Source organism: Corvus brachyrhynchos, unplaced genomic scaffold, assembly GCF_000691975.1.
Source record: "Corvus brachyrhynchos isolate BGI_N302 unplaced genomic scaffold, ASM69197v1 scaffold114, whole genome shotgun sequence".
NCBI lineage: Eukaryota > Metazoa > Chordata > Aves > Passeriformes > Corvidae > Corvus > Corvus brachyrhynchos.
The window spans coordinates 4,714,164-4,736,891 of NW_008238337.1; the positions used below are offsets into that span (position 1 = coordinate 4,714,164).

The 22,728-nt window shown below is 45.7% G+C and overlaps 1 protein-coding gene across 12 annotated transcripts in view; it reads left to right on the plus strand.

Moving 5' to 3' along the window:
* Window positions 1-22,702, plus strand: part of KIAA1671 (KIAA1671 ortholog) — a 65,570-nt gene extending 42,868 nt beyond the window's left edge. For 6 of the 12 annotated variants that reach the window (XR_001862201.1, XR_001862198.1, XR_001862200.1 and 3 more), the window contains 2 exons: window positions 12,479-12,597; window positions 17,116-17,258. Coding sequence is in view for 6 of the 12 variants with exons in the window: in XM_017734903.1 (XP_017590392.1) it covers window positions 974-1,258; window positions 12,479-12,597; window positions 17,116-17,371; window positions 18,837-19,011; window positions 19,203-19,330; window positions 19,520-19,653; window positions 19,804-19,876; window positions 20,301-20,327 (1,197 nt within the window). In the remaining 6 variants the exon portion in view is untranslated. Of the gene's footprint in view, window positions 1-740; window positions 1,259-7,979; window positions 8,214-12,478; window positions 12,598-17,115; window positions 17,372-18,836; window positions 19,012-19,202; window positions 19,331-19,519; window positions 19,654-19,803; window positions 19,887-20,300 lie in introns of those variants that run through there. The other 6 variants (XM_017734904.1, XM_017734903.1, XM_017734908.1 and 3 more) reach the window with 6 other exon arrangements.
* Window positions 22,703-22,728: the final 26 nt, after the last annotated feature.

The window sequence follows — 22,728 nt, forward strand, 5'->3', positions numbered from 1 at the left end:
TGCTGCGTGTCACCTCGTGGGCCTTAGTCGGGAGCGCTGGGAGCGTGGCAGACCCTGCCTGGGAGCCAGACGGGCTACAAACAGCTGTGCATCCAGAGCTGCTTGCAGAGCCGCTCGGGGCCGTGTGAGGAGAGCAGGCGTGGGGACAGTCCGTGCGTTTGTCCCTCGGCTGGGAGCCCCCCTGGAAGCAGAGGAGCTGATGTCATCCAGCAGCTCTTTTGGCAGGCTCTGAGCAGCCAACGAGTCCCGCGGGGAAGGCTGGACACGCTTCCCCTTCAGCCTCCCCGGCTTCGCTCCGCAATTCTGCCAGGGGAGAGCTCCAGGATGGTTCCGAAGGCAGCAAGGCTGGTGAGGAGGGGATTCTGCTGCTGACACCCTTCTGCAGAGTTTTTTTGGGAAGAAAAGAATCTGGATTTATTGTTTAGAAGATCTAATCGATTTGCTGCTAAATGGATTGTATAGGAGCACCAGAACTTTGGTCAATGCACTCTCATCTGATGAGTGGCCGAGCCAGGAGAATAAGATTTGTTTTATCCTTCTGATATTTACAGCAAAACAAAAACTTGGCTTAAAAAGGGAATTGCTTTTCCTGCTCAGAAATGAGAGAGTAAGAGCCTAATTCTCTGCTTGCAAATGGACTCGTTTCAAGTGACTGTGTCAGGATTTAAACATTGATTTATCTCTTTAACATGGCTGAATTAAACGTATTTTGATGGAACTCTGGAAAGCCGATTGTAAGTAGGAAAAGTCTTTTATTTTTTCCTACTTGACAAATACCAATCTCCCACCTCACATCTTTGGTTATTTAATTTTAGGAATATGCTGAGGGTGATAGTGCAGTGCTGTTTACCTTAGCTGGAAATATTTTATACACGGAATCACTTTTCGCAAAATATATCAGGGTTGTTAAGGAGAATCTATTTTAATTGCTACTGGATATTGATATCTCATCTCTGCTGGAAAAAAAAAAAAAATGGATTACCTTGGAGACAAACTGACAGTGGCACAAACTCACATGACCCAGTGGATGGGCACAGTGCGGAGATCCTTGCAGGAAGCACTAAATTTAGTCACTACTGCGGTGGCTCATGAGCGGAGTGGCGGGGAAGGTGGCACCAGGACTCCCTTCAAGAGAACCTCTTCCTTCAGGCACTTTGCATCCCGGAGCAGAGAGTCCTTCCGAAGGTTTTCAGTGCGGAGTCAGCAGAGGTTTTCCTCTTTGGGGAAGAGGCAGCCCAGCTCAGAGCCACCCGAGCTTGTAAGCGATGCACCTTTTTGAGACCCTCAAGGGAGAGAATATGATAAAAACCCTCGGGTTTGTTGCAGCATTTTATCTCCTAACAAAACCTACCTCCTGTCTGCTTTTCCATCTAAAAACAGCCCCCAAAACACCTCCAGATAGTGCTGTCTGTCTGTCTGCTCTCCCAGCTGCTTCCTGCAGCGCAGGTGGATGTTTTCATTTGCCAGGGAGTCAAGGTTTGGGGAATGGGGAAAATGTGGTTGATTTTTAAGGTAGGACAAGTATTGGTCTGAAATGAGAAAGTTAATCTGACAATGGTCTGGTGTTGGTCAGTTCCCCAGCACAGGCCAGCATGGCTTTGGGTGTGCTTCAGTATTTGTGATTTTCCAGTAAAAAAATGCCTGAAGCTAAATTTGTAAGAAGAGTGAAGTGCTGTCACTGTGCAGGCAACATAAATGATCATTATTCCCTTCTTTTATTGAAAAAAGGGTGTTTTTTCTCAGAATGCTTCCATCTTTGTCATGCCACAGAAGTGATAGGGTCAACGTGACTTGTGAAGGCTGTGGTGTGACAGAGGCAGGGTGCAATTCCTGGGAGCAAAGCAAAGGTGAAGAGCTCTTGGTTCCCCACAGCTCTGTGCCAGATGGAGCCCTTTTCCCCCTCCCTTTTCCATTAGCTTCCAGGTTATGTTCAGGAAGGACTGTCTGTATTCCATGGCATGGCAGAGTGGGAGAAGAGAGGCGGGTTTCCTGAGGCTGCCACGATCCTCCCGACCAATTCTAGTTCTGGCACATCCTACAAAGCAGCAAAGGTTTGGGGTGATAGGGAGTGAAAGGGAAACAAACCTGGTTTATTCCTGTTTTATTTCACGGAGAGGAGCTGAAACCAGTGGTTTGAGTTGTACCTGAAACTGGTGATTTAAGCCCCATGTTTGACCAGGGGGAAGCGAGTGACTGTGGTTGAGTTGTGTGGAAAGGGGCCCCTTCTGGCACATCCTACAAAGCAGCAAAGGTTTGGGGTGATAGGGAGTGAAAGGGAAACAAACCTGGTTTATTCCTGTTTTATTTCACGGAGAGGAGCTGAAACCAGTGGTTTGAGTTGTACCTGAAACTGGTGATTTAAGCCCCATGTTTGACCAGGGGGAAGCGAGTGACTGTGGTTGAGTTGTGTGGAAAGGGGCCCCAAGCCTTGGTGCCAACGTGTTGAGTAAATCCAAACTCTCTGAAGTGGCTAAAATGTTTTGGTTTCTTTTTTTTTATTATTAAACAAAACAGTTACTCATTGTGAAGTGCAAACAACGGGCAGCTCTGCTGTGGCCTCGCGGGGTTTGCTCAGGGAATGAGTGCAAGTGACGCTGCATTCCTTGGGCAGGTGTGGTGTTTGAATATTTCTGTTTCCAGTGCTCTCTATCAGCCCTGGGTAGAGCATTTCTGTCCCAGCTTGCTATCCATGTCCTGTTTGGACAGTCTGGGAAAGAAAATAGTGTCAAGTAAGCACAAAAGAATGAAGAAGAAAATATTTGGTAACCACTGTTACAGCGTTAGCATGGTGAAGTTCTCTTGCCTTCTTTTTTAAGCTGGTGTTTTAGATTTATTGGAATCATCTGAATGAACAACTCGTGTGAAAGAAGGCTGAAAAATGGGAATGTGAAACCTGCAAAGGACAAATGTTCTGCTGTCCTACGCAGCCCTGCTTACGGAGCAGAAATCGGGAGACACGGGGTGACCTTTTCTCTTAAGTCACTGGTGACAGTGCTGGAGCTGCTGTTCCTCTGTTTCAGCAAGAATTTTGCTTGTGCTTGGCTTTATGTGTGAATTTGGTTTCACTTGGGCTCAAACGTAAGGTCTGAGCACTCCGAGAAGTTTGTGGTTGGTGCCATTGTGTCTGTGGCAAATGACTGAGACCTGAAGCTGGTACTTTTTTATCTGATTGCAACAGGGTCCTGTCTCAGTCCTTAAAACTACTGACATTGTGCTACCAAAAACTGTGGAATGAGTAAAAAGTGTGTAATTCATACGAACTGACTTCTGTGCTGCTTTAGGGCTGTAGTGTAGAGCAGTCACTCAGTGCTGATGGAGTTTTTAAACAAGGGTCAGCCGTGCTCATGAGCTCCTGCCTGACACAGCGAGGGCCAGTGGCTTCCAGCTCCCTTTCCTGCTGCCACTGGTGGCTACTGGTGGAGAATTTGGCATTGTACAAGGCAAGGAAATGTGTCCAAATTCAACTTGGGCAGCACAATTTAAGTCAGTGTGAGTAAACTTCTTCAGCCTCACATCTGCGAATCCATAGCTGAGCTTGCAGAAGTTTTTACTTTACAGTGAGACTTTTTAAATAGAAGCTGATTTTTCTTTCAGGTATTTTTATTGAGTTAATTGTCCATTTTCATCTCATGTCATCAGCTTGGTGTCTTTGTAAGAGGAGCAGAGATACATGCATTAAACATGGCCTCTGATTTAATCAGGGTCTCTCGGTCATGGTTCTATTATAGGTGTGAGATCTGGTTTCACAGCCAGCTCTGTTCTAGGTCTCGAGGTTTGTTGCCATACAATAAAACCAGGGCAGTTGTCTGATGCCCTTGGCTCCACTTACACTGCTAAAAAAAGTCATGGAAAACCTTGGGGGTGTTTCACACAGAACAGGAAAGATGAATTCTGAGGCTGAGAGTGGTCGATGTGTTTTACCTAAATTGCTCTGCTGTGTGCTAGAAATAACACCAAAGTGCATTTAGTAGTGGTTTCCTTTTGGTGTACTGGGCAGTCAAAGAAAATGGTGTTTTCATTCAAAATTCATCTGGCAGCATTATTTAGTTTAAATTCAATTTTTGATATAGTTCCAAAATAAAGATGGAAGTGGAGTGATTTGTTTGCTGCACGTGTCCCAGATGTGCTGGGAGGGCACTTAGTCCTTCTGAGGGTTTTTGTTGCATCCTACAGCCTTTTCCCTGCTAGAGGCTGAAATTCCCATCCTAGTTTTTATTAATCTTCCCAGATGTTTCTTTTCCAGCCAGTCTAAGCTTGTGCAGCTTGTTCCTGGGGACAGCTGGTGGACTCTGACTTTTCCCATAGAACAGGATCCCTTTCTGGAGCAGGTGAGGGTCCTGGTTTGAGTTCCACACCTTCATTCACCGGGAGCTGTGTCTCTGTTTATAAAAAAGCTTTGATCTGCAGTGCCTGTTCTGTTGTACCCAAGTCTGTCTGCAGAAGTTTGTCCTTGTCACCTGAAGGTGAACATCCTTCAACAAACGATTTGTAAAAAGAAATTACTACAAGTTGGCACTTCAATTCTGAACTTGGAATAGGTACAGACCCTACAGGTGTGGTGAACATCCTTCAACAAACGATTTGTAAAAGAAATTACTACAAGTTGGCACTTTGATTCTGAACTTGGAATAGGTACAGACCCTACAGGGGATAGTTGCTGAACTCTTCTGCCTAATATTCACCAAGAACACAATGAATTGTTCTTAAAAGTAATTTTTTGGTACTATCAGTAAATGGAATTTTAATCTTTAAATGTTATCTTTAAATTCCCAGGGAGCTGTTAGGGTAGGGGGAAGCAAGTTTGCAGCAGGCAGGCTTTAAAAATGGGTTGTTTGTCTTGTTTGGGGGTGGGGGGAGGAGTGAAGCTGTTCAGTTTAATTAATGAAGATACAAGGGCCAGTGCTGAAACAGTTCCTGCTTTTTCATTCTTAATAACTTCTCTTTGGTTTAACAGGCCATGAACGTAGCTGGCAGATAAATCTGGGCCAGAAACCCATAGTGATGGGCATTTGGTGGCTGTCTTTGTTGTTCTCTCGTTATTTTGACAGGAATAATTATTTAAATGACTTTACTCTGTGATTTCACTTAGGCTGACTGCAAGGAGTTGATTTTTACCATACTCTTAAACAAGAAGAAAATAGCATAAATAGATTTAGAGCTGGTATTTTGTGCTCATCCACATTGCTGCCTTTTTTTTTTTAAAGCTCTAAGTGACAGCTTTCAGGAGAAGTAAATTGTATTAAACAAAAACTTCTCTGAATACAAACCTTAGAATCCTAGAATCCCAGAAGGATTTGGGTTGAAAGGGGCCTTAAAATTATCCAGTCCCACACCCTGCCATGGTTTGGGATACCTTGCAGTATCCCAGGTTGCTCCAGCCTGGCCTTGGATGCTTCCAGGGATGGGGCAACCACAGCTTCTCTGGGCACCCTGTGCCAGGGCCTCACAGCCTCCCTGTCCTGGCAATCCATTTTTACTGCAATTGGTAATACTGTGAAAGTTTTGGGAAACACTCCTGGTGTTCTCTGTGTGTGTGTTTTGACTGCTGTCTCTTAAAACATCTCCTGAGCTGTGCGAGCTGTGTGTTGAAACGAGCACGTTTGTTATTCACTTGTTGTCAGGAAATCCTATCACTGTCTGTACATCTTTAATTCCAGGCTTTAAGCTAATGAGCACTTCTTCCCAGGAATGTTTGTTTGAAGTTTAGCTTGTGTCTCATGTGGAGAGACGTTAACTGTGCAGAAGAGCTGTGAAATGCAGCATTTCGAGTAGGAGGTGTTGATTTCAACTATGCAGCTTTTCAAAAAAAGCAAATCTATTCCCTCCTTGGCATCCCAGTATGAAATTGCCTTGTTCTGGCTTGTGCCTCTTGCAGTGTTGAAGTCGAGGGATCCTGTTCCACGCTCGGTGCCAGGTTTTATTAACACTGATGGGAGTTACACGTGCCCTGGGGAGAGCCTGGATTCCCTGTCGCTGCTCAGGATCTTCCTGACAGAGCCTCTGGCTCCTTCCTGCTGCCTTGGCTTTCTTGGGGGTTCATTCCTTATCAGCTTGGCTGCCTGAGGCTGAAAAGGAAATTTAATCTGATGATATAGGAGAGGTTTTAAAGATGTTCCCAGCTAGTTCCTCTGCTGTGGTGTTGTACGTTCCCACCTCTCAGAGGAAGTGCTGTCGTGGCTCACGCAGCCCTAGCAGGGCTTATATTTAGAATTTAGTTCTCATCTGCTTTTTGCACATCGAGTCAACCTCTGCTCCATCTTCAGCCTTGCCCTGAACCAGCTGACGTGTGTGTGGTGAGTGTTCACAGCGGGGCAGAGCAGCTCGATTTGCAGGGTAGAAAAAACGATAAACTCTCAAATATCTTTGAAATCCTCTGTGAAATGAGGAGAGTAACGGCACCAGGAGTCACTGCAGGAGCAGGGAGCTGATGTCACTGCATGATCGTAACCAGATCCCTGGCAAACCCAACTTCATCTGCATTAATTTGACCACATTCTCTGTTGTGGCCAGAATCGATGCTGGGTAGACTTTGTGTCTGTCTCTGGTGTTGCAGCCTGTGCCAGGGCTTTACCACCCTCACAGGGAAGAATTTCTTCCTAGTATCTAATCTGAACCTGCCCTATGCCAGTTTAAAACCATTCCCCTCCATGTCCTTGTCCAAAGTCCATCTCCAGCTCTCTTGGAGCCCCTTTAGTACATCGGCTTTGCTGCAATTTTTGCTGTGCCTTTCCAGGGAGAAGGGGGTTGGGAATCAGGCCTGTGCATCAATGGGGAAGCAATGACAAGGTGGAGAATTAGACCAGTCACCCTCTAAAAACAGCTCCTGTTTCGTAAGGGAAATGCTGTCAGGCTTTAGCATCAGGGATGTCGTTGGTGGTTGGGTATCGTATCCCTGTGGAAGAGGCAAGGAAAACACGTATGGAGAGGCAGCCCAGGGTTGCATAGCAACAGGGAGGCTGTCGGGGCTGATGGCATTTATGAGATGCTTGGTACCGTGGGACTGGAACATTACTGCCCATGGGAGAGGGAAACATCCATTATTTAAAGGATTTTTGAGCAGAGCAGTGTAGCTCCTCAGGATCTAACAGAGCTGAATATGTGGTGTGAGTGCTCACAGTCACATGGGGCACATGTGTGTTTCTCCAGGCGTTGCTTGTGCATTCAGCAGCAGCAGCGCCAGTTTCCCACATAAAACCAGCTTGTCCTGCCCAGCCCAGGATGCACTGGGGCCAGTGGGATCATGGAATGGTCTGGGTTGGAAGGGACCGTAAAGCCCATCCCATTCCACCTCCTGCCATGGGCAGGGACACCTTCCACTAGCCCAGGGTGCTCCAAGCCCAGTCCAGCCTGGCCTTGGGCACTTCCAGGGATCCAGGGGCAGCCACAGCTTCTCTGGGCAGCCTGTGCCAGGGCCTGCCCACCCTCACAGGGAAGAACTTCTTCCTAACATTAATCTGAAGCTACTGTCTGTCAGTGGGAAGCCATTCCGCCTTGTCCAAAGTCCCTCCCCAGCTCTCTTGGAGCCCCTTTAGGTACTGAAAGGCCACAGTAAGGTCTCCCTGGAGCCTCCTCTTCTCCAGGCTGAACAACCTCAACTCTCAGCCTTTCCTTATGGGGAGAGCTGCTCCATCCCTCTGATCATTTTCACGGCCTCCTCTGGACTCGCTCCAACAGCTCCATGTCCTCCCTGTGCTGGGACCCCAGAGTTGGACATCCCACAGAGGGATGTTCCACTTGAACAGACACCACAGACACACACTGCCATCTCCTTAATCCTCTGCCCACACTGGAGGTGGCCGTGTTGTGGTGTAAAAGACCTGGAGATTCTGGGTGGGATTAATTCCCTTAATTCTGTCCCTGCTCTTGGGGCTGGGCTCCAGGGATGGTGCAGTGCTGCCCTGTTTGAGGCCGTTGTTCTGGCTGGCGTGTTTGGGAGGGCTGGGGAGCCTTCCCTCATGCTGGAGGTCTGTAACTCATCCCTGAGCTCAGCTGGGCAGTTCCTGGAACTCTTTATCTGGGGCTGCAGCAGGGAGGGTGGGGGCAGAAGGTGCTGCCTCAGCCTGGGACGCTGCCTGAGGCACTGACTCCATCCAGCAATTAATTGAAACACGGAGCTGGCCATCTCACCAGTCTGAATCCCACCTGATCGCTGGGAATTAAGAGGAGCTGGAGCCATGACTTACTCCTTGTGGGCAGCATTCATTGGATGGATAGTAAGTACAGATGGAAATCCTGGGATCCTCTTCCCACTTGCTGTCCTGGCATTTGGGTGCTTCCAAATTAAAATCCACAGGCTGTGACCCACAGACCCTCTTATTGTGGTGGGGTTTTCAGTGTTTGGTTGGTTTCAATCTGATGTTATGTTCTGATGATTCTTTTAGTGCTCCAAAATATATAGTTCACCTCTTAGTCCTTAGAATCCTTAGGATAATTGTAGAATAATTTAGGTTATAAAGGACCTGTGGAGCTCATCGAGCCCAGCATCCCATTCAAAGCAGAGTCAGCTACAAAATAATGTCATAAAATATGAATAGGTGGAGGTCTGTAGCTGTCTTCTGGCATGCTGCAGGGGAGCAGCTGGAATACTTTTCTGGATTTGTAAGGACTTGTGAGCTCTTCTAAAATTCAGTGTCACACTTAAGGGGCAATTTGACCACATTTTTTATTTCTTTAATTAAAGTAAGGAGAGGGAAAAATGAAAAAAAAATCCCTTTTCAAGAAATCAGCACCATTTTTTCTCTGAGTTGTGTATTAACAAGGCAGATGGTCAAAACTTCCTTCCATTGTGCAGTTTCTCTTCATATCCAATCCATGCCAGTGGAATTCAGCTCTGAACATTCACACTCAAGCTGTGGGCTGTCACTTTGGCTGGCTGATGTCTCGGGCTCCTTGGCGAAGAAAGATATTTTTGAAACTGTCTGTGCAGCTTCTGACTCAGGAGATCTCTCGGAGCTGCTGTTCCTCCTGTGCCAGGTCTTCATTTCCCATCCATGCAGGAGGGTTTTGCACATAAATGTCTGGGTTGACTCAGATTTAGAGGTGATTTTGGGGCTTCTGGGACCAACGTTGTGTGTGCATCGTTTTCAGGAATGGGAAATTGCAGGAGTAATCAGCCCTGGACTGTAGCCAAGCCCAGCTTAATTCCAAGGGAGGACTGGAAGAGGCATAATGGCTCATTTTAGAAGAAGAACCAGAGGCAAAGCAGGACACAGCTCAGCTGTTTTATTTGATAGAAAAATTAAGTAGATTTTTTTTCCTGGCTCCTGGCATAACAATTGGGAAGTTAAAGATCAAAGCTTGGAGAATTACAGCATTTGAAACCTGGATCAGGTGTGGGTTTTATTTGATTTGGGAGATTTTTCTGTCATCGTAAATTAGAAAAGTTCTAATTTGGGTTCATCTTGTGTGCTAAAAAGACACCAGACCCCTCTTTACTGCTTTTTCCTTCGGAATGATTAGTTTTCCAGTTTCCTGAACATTCTGTTTATGGAGGAAATGTCTGTACCTGGCCTGGCTTCATGTGTTGATTGCCTTGAGTCTTTCAGGAATATGATGACAGCGATAGAAAAGAGATCTTCAGGAAAAAAAAAAGCTAAAACTCTTCATTCTTGCTAATAATGACTTTCTGGCAAGGAAAATCTTCCTGATTTGTTATCACTTCCTTCCTCAGCACCCCCTCTCCTCTGAGCTGCTGCACAGGCTATAAATTGCTTTTCTGCACCGCCCTCGGTGCCCCCAGCCAACACCTCCTCCACCAGCCAAGGAGAGGATCAGCTCCTCTTCCCACTCCTTATTTTTGTGCTTGGTACCTAGAGAACATTTATTTTTTTCCAATTAATCATTTGGCACCTTAAAAAGTACATGTTGAAAGGGCCTGTCAGGGAAGGACACAATTGTCTTGAAATAAGCAGCTTCCTCCAGAAGCAAAATGAAATAATGATTCTGAATATAACAAAGTCCTTAGAATGTAGAGAACTCTAGGTTTCCTAGAGTTTGGAGTGTTTTATTCCTGACATTTAGACTTTGTTTGTTGTATTGAACTTTACTACTTCTGAAGACACTGTGAGGTTATTTTATTTCTTTTTCAGGCTTGTTTTGGGTTTAGCACAGAGAAATAACTCTGCTAATGGTGTGTTTCTGGCCAGCAGGGTAAAATGTTGTTGGGAATTACTGAGCCTGTCTTTGCATCTAAACTTGACCCCTGTGGCTGCTGAGCCCTTGTTATCTGGGCTGTCCACACGCCTCCTGTCCAGCCCCCACGGCCCTGATAACTCTGCACTGTGTAAACAAGGGCTCCCCACTGCAACAGGACAAAAGTTGCTCCTTTGCTGCTCCTGTTCCTGTTTCTAAGCTTTTTAGTCTAATTTCTAGTAGAAACAGTGTGAGTGATTGCAAATAAAAAGGTCTGTGCTGTGTGTGGAGGTAACGGGCTTTAGTCATAACCAGTGGGAAATACTGTACAAATGGATTGTAAGAGTGGGGTAACTCGTGATGTGAGATTGGGATTGAAAAAAATTCGTAATAAGCATCAAGCTGGGGGAAAAAAAAAACCTGGATGAGCATGGACAGTTGGGGAAGGAAGTGGGAAGAACCACTGGAATTTGTTAGTGCCTTTCCTAGAAGTGCAGCCACCGGCCAAAGGTGCTGTGGCCACTGGGTGAGAGCCCAGCCCAGGAGTCCCTGGAGCAAATCATGGGATTGGGAAGTTGCAGAGGGAATTTATGGAAGGCAAAACATACAGCCAAGCCAAGCAGAAGGAAATGCCCTGTGGTTTCTATCTCCCATGTTGGAAGCAGCGTGTGCCTGGCTCGCGTTTGGAATCTTGTACCTGGCATGGAGTGGGAAATGTAAGAGCTTAACTCGCCTCCAGGCATTCATGTACATATCTGTATTTAGATATCTGTATAGGATAGGTTGGACTCCATCTTTCTGAGGTTTTTCTCCAACCTTAAGAATCCTATGATTGCATAAAGTGTAAGAACCAGTGAATTCTGGGGCTGCAGGAACATCTGGAGTATGAAAAGCAGGAAACATCTGTTCCGTGTAACTCACAAACTGAGCCTGTTTTACTTGAGTATTACAAACAGAATTTTACTTGGTCTTTTAACTCTGAGGTTTGTGGTGATAGTTGGAGTAAGTGGGGGAGCCTTTTGTATTTTCTTTGCATTAAAACACAAACACTTTGTCAGCAGCAAAGAGCACGACAGGGCTGGAGAGTGGCTGTGGCCACTGGGAAATAAGAAGTGGTTATGAGAGCTGGAAGTGCTGTGGGACTACTTCAGTAGCCAGCTATCAGCACTGCTGAATTATCCTTAATGGTTTTATAGTCTTAAGGTGGCCTTCTTTAGGTGTGCAAAATTAAGGAAACAAGAAAAAAATACAATCTCTCTTTTTTCCCCTCAGTAATATGAAGGAATTCTACATATTAAAGATGGGATTTCTTAATTACTGTTACTTTGTGTGTGCTGCCCAAAGAGAAGGAGATGTGGCTTAGTCCTAGCAACGTGTTCTGCTCAATGGGTCTGAGGCAGGGGGTACTAATAAAGAGGGAAAAATCCTTGGATTTTTCCAAGGACAGGTGGAAAACCATGTAATTTGCTGTCAGATAAAATCTTGATAAGCAAAGCCGATCTGGAGCTGAAAGCCATGTTTGTATTTGTTCAGGGTAATGAAGGTGAAAGGGACCAACAGTTAATTATCTGCTCCCAGTGTAGGATTTCAGGAACTCTTGAAGCTCCCTGAGTAACTCAGCACAACTGCAGGGCTGTGTTGAGATTAGTGTGCTGCAAATCTGGGGTGCCAGCACTGACCCACTTCTCTCCCTGGAAAGGGGCGGGCCTGGGATCCCCTCTTTCCTTCTTAGCAAAGCAGCAGATCCATGAAATAAAAACAGTTAGGAAATTAAAGGTCAGAATAGAACAAAGCAAACCCACCATGGACTCTCCTGCGTTGGGTTTGGACGTTACATCAGTTTGTAGAAGGCTTTTTGTGTCTGGCCCTGTGCTTATTTATTTATTTGTGCATTTTATTTTGAATGTCTTCCAAAGAAAGCTTAAAAAAAAAAAAAAGGATCTTTTTATTAAACCCAGGAAAAGAGCAGTGGAGTTGATGTTTGCCTGCTGTGCTTGAGGAGATGAAATGTCATTCCCAGCAGAATTCCTTGTGCTTGCATAGGTGCTTTGAGAAGTTGTATGCAACCTGAGATAAGAGCAATATTAAAGCAGCATGGAGTTACTGAAAACAGGGAGTCAGCTCCAACCTCTAGATCCATTACTTGGCCAGGAAAACAATTATTGTAATCATTGTGCAGAGAATTCTTGTACAGAGAATGGTTGTTCTGAGTTCCCAGCAGTTCTCCGTGTTTAAGTTCATTCCCAATCAGCCAAGTTTAATTGGCAGATTCCAACCCGTTATTGCAAATAAAACCTGTTAATCCCTCAACCAGGGGCTGGAGGACTGACAGAAGGTTTTGTTGCAGGACCAGCTGAGGCAATGCTTCTCCAGGCAGCCGCCGGGGGCGAAGGACACGGACACGCTGGTGCAGGAGCCCGACAGCCAGTACGGCACCTGGAACGAGCAGCGGCACAGCGGCGACAGGTGAGGCCTTTCCTCAGCTCCGGGCTGAGGGGGAAGGCTGGAATCCCACAGGCCCAGAATGGTTTGTGCTGGAAGGGCCTTAAAGGTCATCACATTCCTGTGTGGATTCTCGACCCCCACATGTCCTCCCCGGATGGGGGAGAAAGTCCTTGCCAGGAGTAAGAGACGAATGGGACTTTTGGATCTTCTCAGTCTTCAGATTGTTTATTGTATCTTACCAGTAATTTACATGCTGCTGACATAGCATGAAGGAGAGCAAGTACCAAAAGACAAAATGCAGGAAACTCAAGGCCCTTTGAAAGATAAATCACCCAATTGTCACTAAGAATGTACATTATTTTGACTTTTCTACCAGTGCCTAATGAACTAATTATCTATTCATGTAGCCCTAAACTGTGGCATTTCCTAACCAATCATTCTGTGCTACCAACACTGCAGAAAATGGAGTAGGTGAAGAAGAAGGAGGAGACCTGAAAAACCACAGGGATCCTCCATCTTGCCTTCATCTACTTACCATATTAGTAAACCTAAAACTCTAAATTTTTCACCCTGTAACAAACTGTATATTATACTACCACCTAACTCACACCCTTGTAGATTCTAATTCATCCCAAAGCCTTGGCAGCCCTCTCCATGGACAAAGGTTAAAAACAGTGTTTCCCTGGGGTGATGGGTCCCTCAGTACAGGCAGAGAAACATTCCCTGCACTCTGGGTTCCAACACATTCCAACCCATCCAACAATCCCAGAATGGTTTGTGCTGGAAGGGCCTTGAAGATGATCACATTCCAGCCCTCAGCCATGGGACACCTTCCACTAAACCAGGTTGCTCCAAGCCCTGTTCTTGGACACTTTTATTTGTTTTCTTTGCTTATAAATCTGTTTTTCTGCCATTGCCATTCCTTTTAACAGCCTCAACAATGCTGCCAGGTGGGCTGAGTGGCAAAATCCCTCTGGAATAGCAGAATGGCAAAATCCCTCTGGAACAAAGACTCTGGGCTTCAGATGGGGTGACACAGGGTTCATCTCTCCGTGTCCACAGCTCAGACTCTCAAGTGCTTTATTGGTGGTGAAGTGGAGGATGAAATGGGATATCAGTTGAGTGAAACAGAGTATTGCTGATGCTTTTCTGTTCTTAGAATGATTTAGTGAAATAAACCTAGAGCAGCAAAGTGTGAGGTTTTTTATAGTTTACACCTGTTGTGTAAATTACAGCTTGATCTACCCTGAACTCGTGTCCTGTCTGCTCAGTGTGGTATGAAAATAGCATTTTATCTGTTTTTTAATGCTATACTTGTTGGGATCTTACAGCAGACATTAATGTCAATTATGTTTGGTGTGTTCTGCATTTGAGAACTGTGTGTTATAAATATTTTATTGCTTATGAAATCAGGGTAACGACCAGCTCGGAGGTGCAGCAGCCAAGTGAATGCCAACAGTGACAGCCAGGCTGCTGTAAAATTATCTTGGATTCCAGGATGATACAGACATTTCTGAGATCAGTTTCTTAACAAAGGTGCTTGTCTCAGCTTCAGAGCAGACAGCACTGGAGAGTTATTTCAATCCATCCATCCTGATTAGAGCAGCTCCACCTAAACATTCCGGTTCACTGAAGGATTGAACTCAGTCCCATGTGCTGGAATTTTGTTTCCACTGCAAGAAATGTTTAGGTTTTGCTTTTTTTACAGTATCATGGTGTCAGTGTAGAGACTCTTCAGCATTTTGCCACCCCATTGCTCTGCTTTGTTTCGACTTACAGCTCATTGCAGGGGAATTACTGCTGTATTAATTCAGGCACTTGAAGAGAAATGAGATTAATGTACTTCTAAATAATGGAAGTCTTCCTGGAATATATTGAACGTGCGTTCTGTCTGCAGTTTATTTTGGATGAAGTCCCTGCCAGGAGCAGTGTAGACGTTCTCCTCATGTTGCTGTGGGTGCTCTGAGCTTTGGTGCCTCCTCCTCGCCCCAGCTGGAGGCAGGAACTCGCAGGAGATGTTGATGGTTCAGTTTTCCTGTTTGGCCTGGCTCACTTCCCTCGGAGCATTTCCCCTGCCAGCCCCCACGGTGTCACATCCCGCGGGGACCAGACGGTGTCCCAGCCTCCTGCTGTGCTGGGGGAACCTCCAGTCTGGGGCATTTCCCAGTATTGGAGCCATGGAGGGATTCTTTTAGGAGAGTTTTATTAGTGCTTGTGTGAATGACCTCATCTTCATGGAATCACAGCGTCCTTAAGGTTGGAAAAGCCCTCCAAGATCACTGAGTCCAGTGTGATTCACCTGAATCCCACCGAGGCCACTAAACCAACCAAATGCCACCAATGCTTGGCATTTGAACACTTCCAGGGGTGGTGACTCCACCCCTTGTCTGGGAGAGGAAGGGAATTTTAAAACAAAAAGCCATAACTACAGGGCAACAGGATGAACACGGTCCTTTTCCTAGATGAGCTTTTGGAAGGTGAAGAAAGGAGCATTTTCCTCTAGAACTGAGTCACTGCTGGGATTAGTGTAAGGAGCTCCTCTGGGCTGCTTCCAGTGGGCTTTGGCCAGTAGCTCCTTGGAAGGACAGAGATGAAACCATCTCCTCCAATTTGGAGGCGTTAATTGGGTTTTTCTTAGTTTATCTAAAAGATTTTATTTTAATTTTTCTCAAATTAGTAAGCTAGGCTTTGGTAAGCTTTTCCAAGTTGGCATTGTAGAAAACTCTTTTAGGTTAGAACAGTCTTCATAGGGAAAATTATTGGTTTTTACAGGAAAGGAATTGGCTTTAGGTGATGGATTCTTGCATCTCTAACTCCTCATTTTACAGGCTGAAGTAACACCTTTATGGCCTCTACGCACTGTCTTGCTAAAACTAATTAAATTTAATTGCAGTTGAAGGTGAGGATTGCTGACACTTTATTGCCCATTGTGATAACCATCCTGCTGGGTTTGTGTGCTCCACGTGAGGGATGATTTCTCAGAGAAGTGTCTGTAAATGCACCTGTGGAACATCAGGGGCAGCTCATGGATGTGCTCACAAACCCTGAAATCTTAATGAAATAATGGAAGGAGGTGCACGATACATCTCAGTAATGAGAACTGAAAATCCATTTTCAATTTCATTTGTCTGAAGGGAGTTTTCCCCCCCTAATTTGCTGTTCACTGGAAAGAATCCACTGCACATAACAGGGTTTGGACTCCAGGCATCCTTCCCGTATTTGGGGATGAGCTGTGCCACAGGGGTTGTTGTATGGGGCTGTAATTGTGCAGGAACTCCAAAGAAAAACCCACTGGGAAGGTTTGTGAATGAGGAGCCACCAACCAGTGTGAATTCAGCTGGATTTGTGTCACATCTTGCTCTCAAAATATTTCAGTTTGAAAAGCCTCAGTGAAATGTATCAGCTGCAGCCCTGGGATGGATGTAGCAGGGCAGAGACTTTTTGGAGATGTGCAAATCCAACAGGATCCTTTCAACACATGCTTTAATTTCCATGAAAAGTCCTACAGATTGTCCCTCCCCTCTCCATTCTTCCATGTTGCAGTGGCTCTAAAGCCTAATGCTGCAGCTACCAAATGTCATTTGAAGCACAAATCCTAGACAAAAACTTTCCCCCAGAGCTCATTAGTGCCATTCTTAATTATCCTGGGGCCCACTGGTGAAGGAGGGAAGCAGCATTCCCTCTGCTTGTGTGCTGGAAGCCCTCTGGGCAGTGTCTGCTCTGCCAGACTGGACATTGTACCATGTGCTGGTGCTGATGGAATGCTGTTATCCAGCAGGACACTCCTGAGTGTTTTTCTCCTTGAATTGCTGTGCCAAATACGAAGGTGTGTTGTTAAAAGATGTGCGTAAATTGATATATACGTGGTTTTTTTAGGTTTAGAACAGTTCTTCTAGATATGTGCCCAAGAAATGGTGCTTAGTGACATAAGACTTCTATCAAGAGGAGGAAAAAACAAATCAGAACTAAATCCTTTAGGTTCTTTTTTCAAACTGGGAATTAGAAGCAAGACGCCCCAATTTTTATTGACAGTAGAGTCTTCCTGCTGTTTCAAGGAATACTCCAGCCTTTGTGACAAAGGCAGCCACAACTGTGTACAGCTTCCAGTCCTGACCCTGCAGCCCATTCCTGTCAGTCTAGGCCACGGAAGGAATTCTAGGAATACACTGGGAACATCCCAGCACCGGGTGCAGGTGCTGCTGCCGTCCTCCCCGAGGCGCAGGAAGCTCTGCCCGTGGAGCCCTGCCTTAGGGTGCCACCTGGTGCCCACCTCTCTTCAGCTCCAGCATTCCTGAAGGGAAACATCCTCTGGCTGGCTGGAATACACCCCAATCCCCAACGCACTGTGAATCCAAGGGGTCAGGGCTGTGCTAGTGGAAGGGATCCCCACGCTGCTGCTGGTACCTGATGCCTCCCCTTGGTGCTCAAACTTTCCATTCCACTTTTATTTAACTCACGCTGATCATGTGGGATCCAGCCTGGCCTTGCAGGTATTTATTCACCCCGAAGTCTCACAGATTCCATTTGCTCCGTTTGCAGCTTTGTGGGAGAATCTCCTTCCCTGGAAAATGAGGTTGTGCCAGGGCGGAAGCAGCCCCCGGGCAGCCACCCATCCTCGCTGTCCTCGCAGACAGAGCCGCCCTCCCTGGCCGAGCACCATGACTTCTCCAAAGACCAAAGGAGCACCAGCCTGGACCGTTCGAGCACGGACATGGACTCCACTGATGGGACTGATTTGCCTCCTGCAGGAGACACACTCCCTGAGGACAAGAGCAGTTATTTCTCCTTCATTGATGTAAGTTGCCATCGTGCGTGCCCTCGGTTAATCCCTTCAAAGCAGTTTCTTCTGGAAACTGTGCAGCCAGTTTTGCTCTGCCTTTCCCAAACTTGATTTTCCCAGCTGCTTTCCTGCCCGAAAAGTTGAGGATCAAAACTACAGAGTTCTTCTAAGTCTCTGTAGTGTTCAGGTTCTGAGAGATTCCATAAAGCTGCTGGCCTTGGATAATCAATCATAGAATCCCAGGCTGGTTTGGGTTGGAGGGGATCTTAAAGCTCATTCAGTTCTACCCCTTGCTATGGGCAGGGACACTTTCCACTAGACCAGGTTTCTCCAAGCCTCATCCAACCTGGCCTTGGACACTTCCAGGGATGAACATTGGAAGCATAATTAAATAACACAAACAGTTAGTGGCTGCTGTGCTGTCAGCTGTGCAGATTTAAGGCCGTAAAGATGTTCACTAATATTTTTCTTATTTACAATTGGTTTCTTTCCATGGTAGCTCAGAGTTGAATTTTAAAGGATTTTTTTATAGTGAAGAATCCTGCAGCTGGTTTAAGGCCAGGAATTTCTGGCCATACACAGTTAATGAGGTCTAGTGCTGCAAGAACTTTGTTTAGTTTGGAGAACAAACTAAACAGTTGCACTATCGAGTACAACTGTTGCCCCAGCACTGCCAAGGCCACCACCACCACGTCCCCAAGTGCCACATCCACACCGTGTTTGAACACTTCCAGAAGGTTCTGTTTTGTCCCTGGGCCACTAAAGATGTCTCTGTAAAACATTAATAGCTCCAAATGCTGTGTGATGAGGAGTTTATTCCTGACCTGAAATCTTTGGAAAAGGAGCAAACCCACATCTGCTGGAGAAGGGAGGGCTCAGGGATATTTGGTGGTTACAGGCAAGTCTGTAACAGCAAATTGCTTTAAGCAAGCAAATCAATTACAGCTCCTTGTTTTGCTCTGTAAATGTTATTGCTGATTGGATATGTTGGAAATGACTGATCACAGAAGTTTTCTGAATGCTGTGACACTAAACTTGGAGTGTCTTTGTTGCTGGTGAGTGGCTTCAAGTGTTTGTGGCTGGCAGGGAAGCTGCAGCTCTGCACTATGAGGGAATTTTGTGTAGTTGCTCTTTTTAGATCCCAGTCTTGGACTAGCAAGGCCTGTATTCATAAAACACTCTAGGAACCAAACTCCTGATAATTGCAGTTATTTTTTATATTCATTTAGTGCAAATAATTCATGCAGCTCAGGTATCCACAGCCTAGAGAGACCAAAGGATTACACCCAGTTAGCCACGAAGTACCATGTCCTCATCATAAACTCTCTTCTGTATAATTTTAAGTAACTACAATAATAATAGTCAGGCAAATATATATATATATATATATTAATTAAACTGAACAGGTGAATGCAATCCAGTGGGTTGGGAAGTCACTGTGGAGGAGGTGGGGTTCACTCCCAGGTCTGTGTTCCTCCAGCACACGGCTGTCCTGGACTCCAGTGCTCTGAAGACTCGGGTGCAGCTGAGCAAGAAGCGCCGGTGCCGGGCGCCCGCGTCCCACTCGCTGCGCAGGAGCAGAGGGCTGGACCTGGAGAACAGGTTTTCCTTGACAGAAGAACCAGATAATGCCTGGATGTTCAAAGATTCCACAGGTAACCCCTCAGCTACCTGGAATAATTGGTTGTGATCAGCCTGGGTGCAAGGGTAGGAGTTTGTAAAGGGCATTTTTTAAGTACTGCCCTTCGTTCCTGCTCGAGTGCAGGAAGAGATCTAGGACAAGGCAGAGGTGAAAAGCTGGCTCATGGTTTCCCCCTCTGCTTTTTTATTGAAAACAATTAATTAGAAGAGAAGAAAACTATGCAACAGGAAGATTCTGAGGAGGAAGACAAGATCCAGCACACTCCAAGGTCATCTTCTGTGCAAGCCCAGAGACTGCCTGTGTTCCCAGGGATGGATCACTCTGTCCTCAAGGTGAGCTCAGGCAGAGCCCAGCAGGTGGGAGATAAACCAGTTCAGTAGCTGTGGGTGCTTTATAAAGAACTCCCTCACTCATTTCAGGGAATTTTTTTGTTTTTATAAATCTGGAGTGATCTGTTCTGCTTTCCAAAAAAAGCCTGGATGCTGGCTTCAAAGGACCCCTTTCTTTATTTTTGTATTTAGGCCCAACTGCGGAAAAGACAAGAGTCTGAGAGCACTGGTGACATCGGCTCTGCTCAGCTCTTCAAATCCCCCAAAGCACAGCTCGGCACTCCCGGCAGCAGAGTGCTGCCCTCCAGTGTGGAAAAGGAGGACAGGTGAGAGAATCCCAGCGTCAGGAAGAGGCTAATGCGCTTCTTGGTGGAAGGAAAAAATAATGCAACAAGTTGTACATTCCTTTTTTTTTGTTGTTTCTGTCAGGAATTTTCATAATGAAAGAATAAAGAGTGGGTTTTTTTATATCTTAGGTCAGAAGAAAAGTCTCCTCAGTGGCTGAAGGAGCTGAAATCAAAGAAGAGACAGAGCCATTATGAGAATCAGGTTTGAAAAGGTACTTGGGTAGGAAGGGGTGCTTTGCTAAGTGCAGGTGTGCAGTAATAAACTCACATTTTCTTCGATGTGTTGGTCTCACCACTGTGCCCCCACCAACACCACCCTTACCCTGCCCTGTGCACCAGGGGTGTCAGGGAGTGGTGCCAAGCAGGGCAGTGCCCCTTCCCTCCCAGTCACAGTTCCACTGATTCTGCGCATCATTTGATTTTCACAACACTCACTCTGTTGGGGCTGTGATTTCCCAAAGTTTGAAAACTTGGTGTGGTTTCAGCACGATTCTGGGCAGCTCTTGAGCATTTAATGCATTAAATAGACACAACCAAGGTGGCACTACAACAGAAAACACATTTCAGGGAGTTCCTGTTCCAGCTGCCTGACTGTATCCCACCTTTCTTTCTGTTTTCCTTTCCAGACAGTGATTCTAACTAGGAGAAGATAAAGAACTTCAACAGAAGCCTTAACTCATCTGAACCTAAACCCCCATGTCATGTTGCTGCTGTTTGCTTCCTGCCTCAACTGCTCTGTGCATGGTGCCTTCCTGTTTTGTGGAGAAAAGCTGCTTCAGTTCATAGTCAAATACAAAGCTGTGTCTGTCAGGTCAGGGGGGACAGGGGCACTTCAGACCTGCCTGTCAGGAGAACCCCTGGGTCACAGTTAGCACTTCAGAAAGTCTTGGAAAACAGAGCTGTTTGGGAATGCTGTGATCCAGGGAACTCCCCTCGCTGTGGAACAGACTCTGTAGATGTTCAGCACTGACCTCTGGGAGATGTGTCTGGCTGGGCTTTGTGTTTGTTTATGAAAATAATAATTTTAATCGAATTTATCTTTTTTTTTTTTTTTGTGAACAAATAGTAAGCTCCTATTTAGAATGAAGTTTGTGGAAGGTGAGAGTGGAAGAACAAATCATGTTTACTGCCATATTGAAAAAGGAAACTTGATTATTTTTTGTAAAATGTATTTTTGATTGGCTAATATTTACATGTGATCTGCTGACCCGGCAGATGGAGATAATTTTTAGATGAACAAAATGTTAACTTTTGTCACTCTTGAATTGGTATATTCTGTGTTTTGTCAGCATGTGGAATAATTGCTTCATTGGAATGTCTTTCCTAAAAAGGATCAAGCAATAATGTCAACCAGTTCTCTTTAAAAAAAAAAAAAGTAACATTATGTAAATACTGTTTTTATAACAAAAAAAGGAAGGGAAGAGGGAGGATGTTACACTCATATCAGGGTTCCAGTTAATTGTTGAATGTCACTTTAATAGCAGTTCGGATAGTCCCACTTCATATTTTTATTTGTTAATCTGTAAATACCAGGTTTAAGTTTTTATTTTTATGCTGATCTTGTGGGATAACCTAAATGTGATCTTCAGTTTCTCAGATGATTTCCTGTCCTTCCTTTGGCAAGATGTGCTGATAGCAGAGTAGAGATCTCCTGGACCACACGGGTGTTTGGGTATCCCTAATTCTCAGCTATTCCCTGTCTCTGGACTCTCATTCTGAAACACCAACCACCATGGCCATGGAAGACAGACTTAATTCTTGCCCCAGATAAGTGCTCTTTCAGTAACCTTTAAAAGCATAGCCCAGGGAGGGAGGTGATTCCAGGTGTTCCTCATGCTCAACCAGGAAAATGTGGAAGAGGGAGAAGGAAAGTGGAGAGCTCTCCTCACCTGGCAGAGCTCCTTGGGCTGCCCTCCCCATGTCCTGCTGAGGGGCTGCTCTGGATACAAACCATAAAGCACCAGCACTTCAGCTCCTTCTCCTTTTGTCTTTTTCCCCATCGGTGTTTCGGGAGCGCGGCTCCCACGGGGCCTGCCCGGGCCACTGTCTGTCAGGCTTGGAGCTGCCAAAACCATGTGCCAATTCTTCTCATGGAGGAGTCACAGGGGGGGATTTGCAGTCCCAGTCTGCAGGAAATAGCAGCAGGATGGCAGGAGACAAGTCCCATCTGCACATCTCTCGCTCCCGGATTTTATTCTGGCAGCAGCTCCCTGTGCTCCCTGGAGATGAGATGGAGACGTCTGTCTGATGGAAAAGTCTTTTCCTTGCTGCTTTGCCCTGTTTCTCATGGGAGCTGTTGCCACTGTTAGTTTGGCAGCCCCTCTGCTCCCCACGGAGCAGCGATCCCCAGGATTCCTGCCGGGCGATGGGAGATGGGGATGGGCCGTGTCAGTGCAGCCACCACCATTAACCAGCTCCCCCAGCTCCTTTTAAAACCTTGCACAGATTTCCTTCCCTCTCCTTTAGATGATGGTGGAAAAGGTGACTCTTGGTGTGTTCTTTGGGATATATTCCCGTGGCAGCACCCCAGGGTTCCATGGGTGCGTCCCACGTGTGACGCTCACAGGAACATTCCCACAGGCTGGGTTTTCCACTCCCACAGGTGACAGTGCTGCGTTCCCAACAGTTGGAGGATTTTCTGGTTCTTGGTCTAGGCCAGAAATTCTGTGACTGTTTGTGTTGAGGAAACTGAGGGGATTGACACGAGGTTTCCACAAAGCCCTTGAATGTGTTTGCATTTCCACGTCTGCTTGGACAATGCACTGAAATTACTGTATTGAGTAGTTTAACCTACTACTGAGAAATGTTTAATGCTTAAATGTCTAATTAAAAAGCATCTTTAGAATGTTGTTGAATGGGAAAGTGGTTTTTCTGCTCTGTTATTTCTTTATATTGTACATGGATTAAATATCGACTTCCTTCTCTTCGGGTTATCGCTCTGTAATAAAAGATATATAAATATGTTATTACTTCTTAAATGATAGAACAGACTGTAATACACTTTATATAATTCTATTTTAATTCCAAATAATGCTTCTTGGAATTTTTTTATTC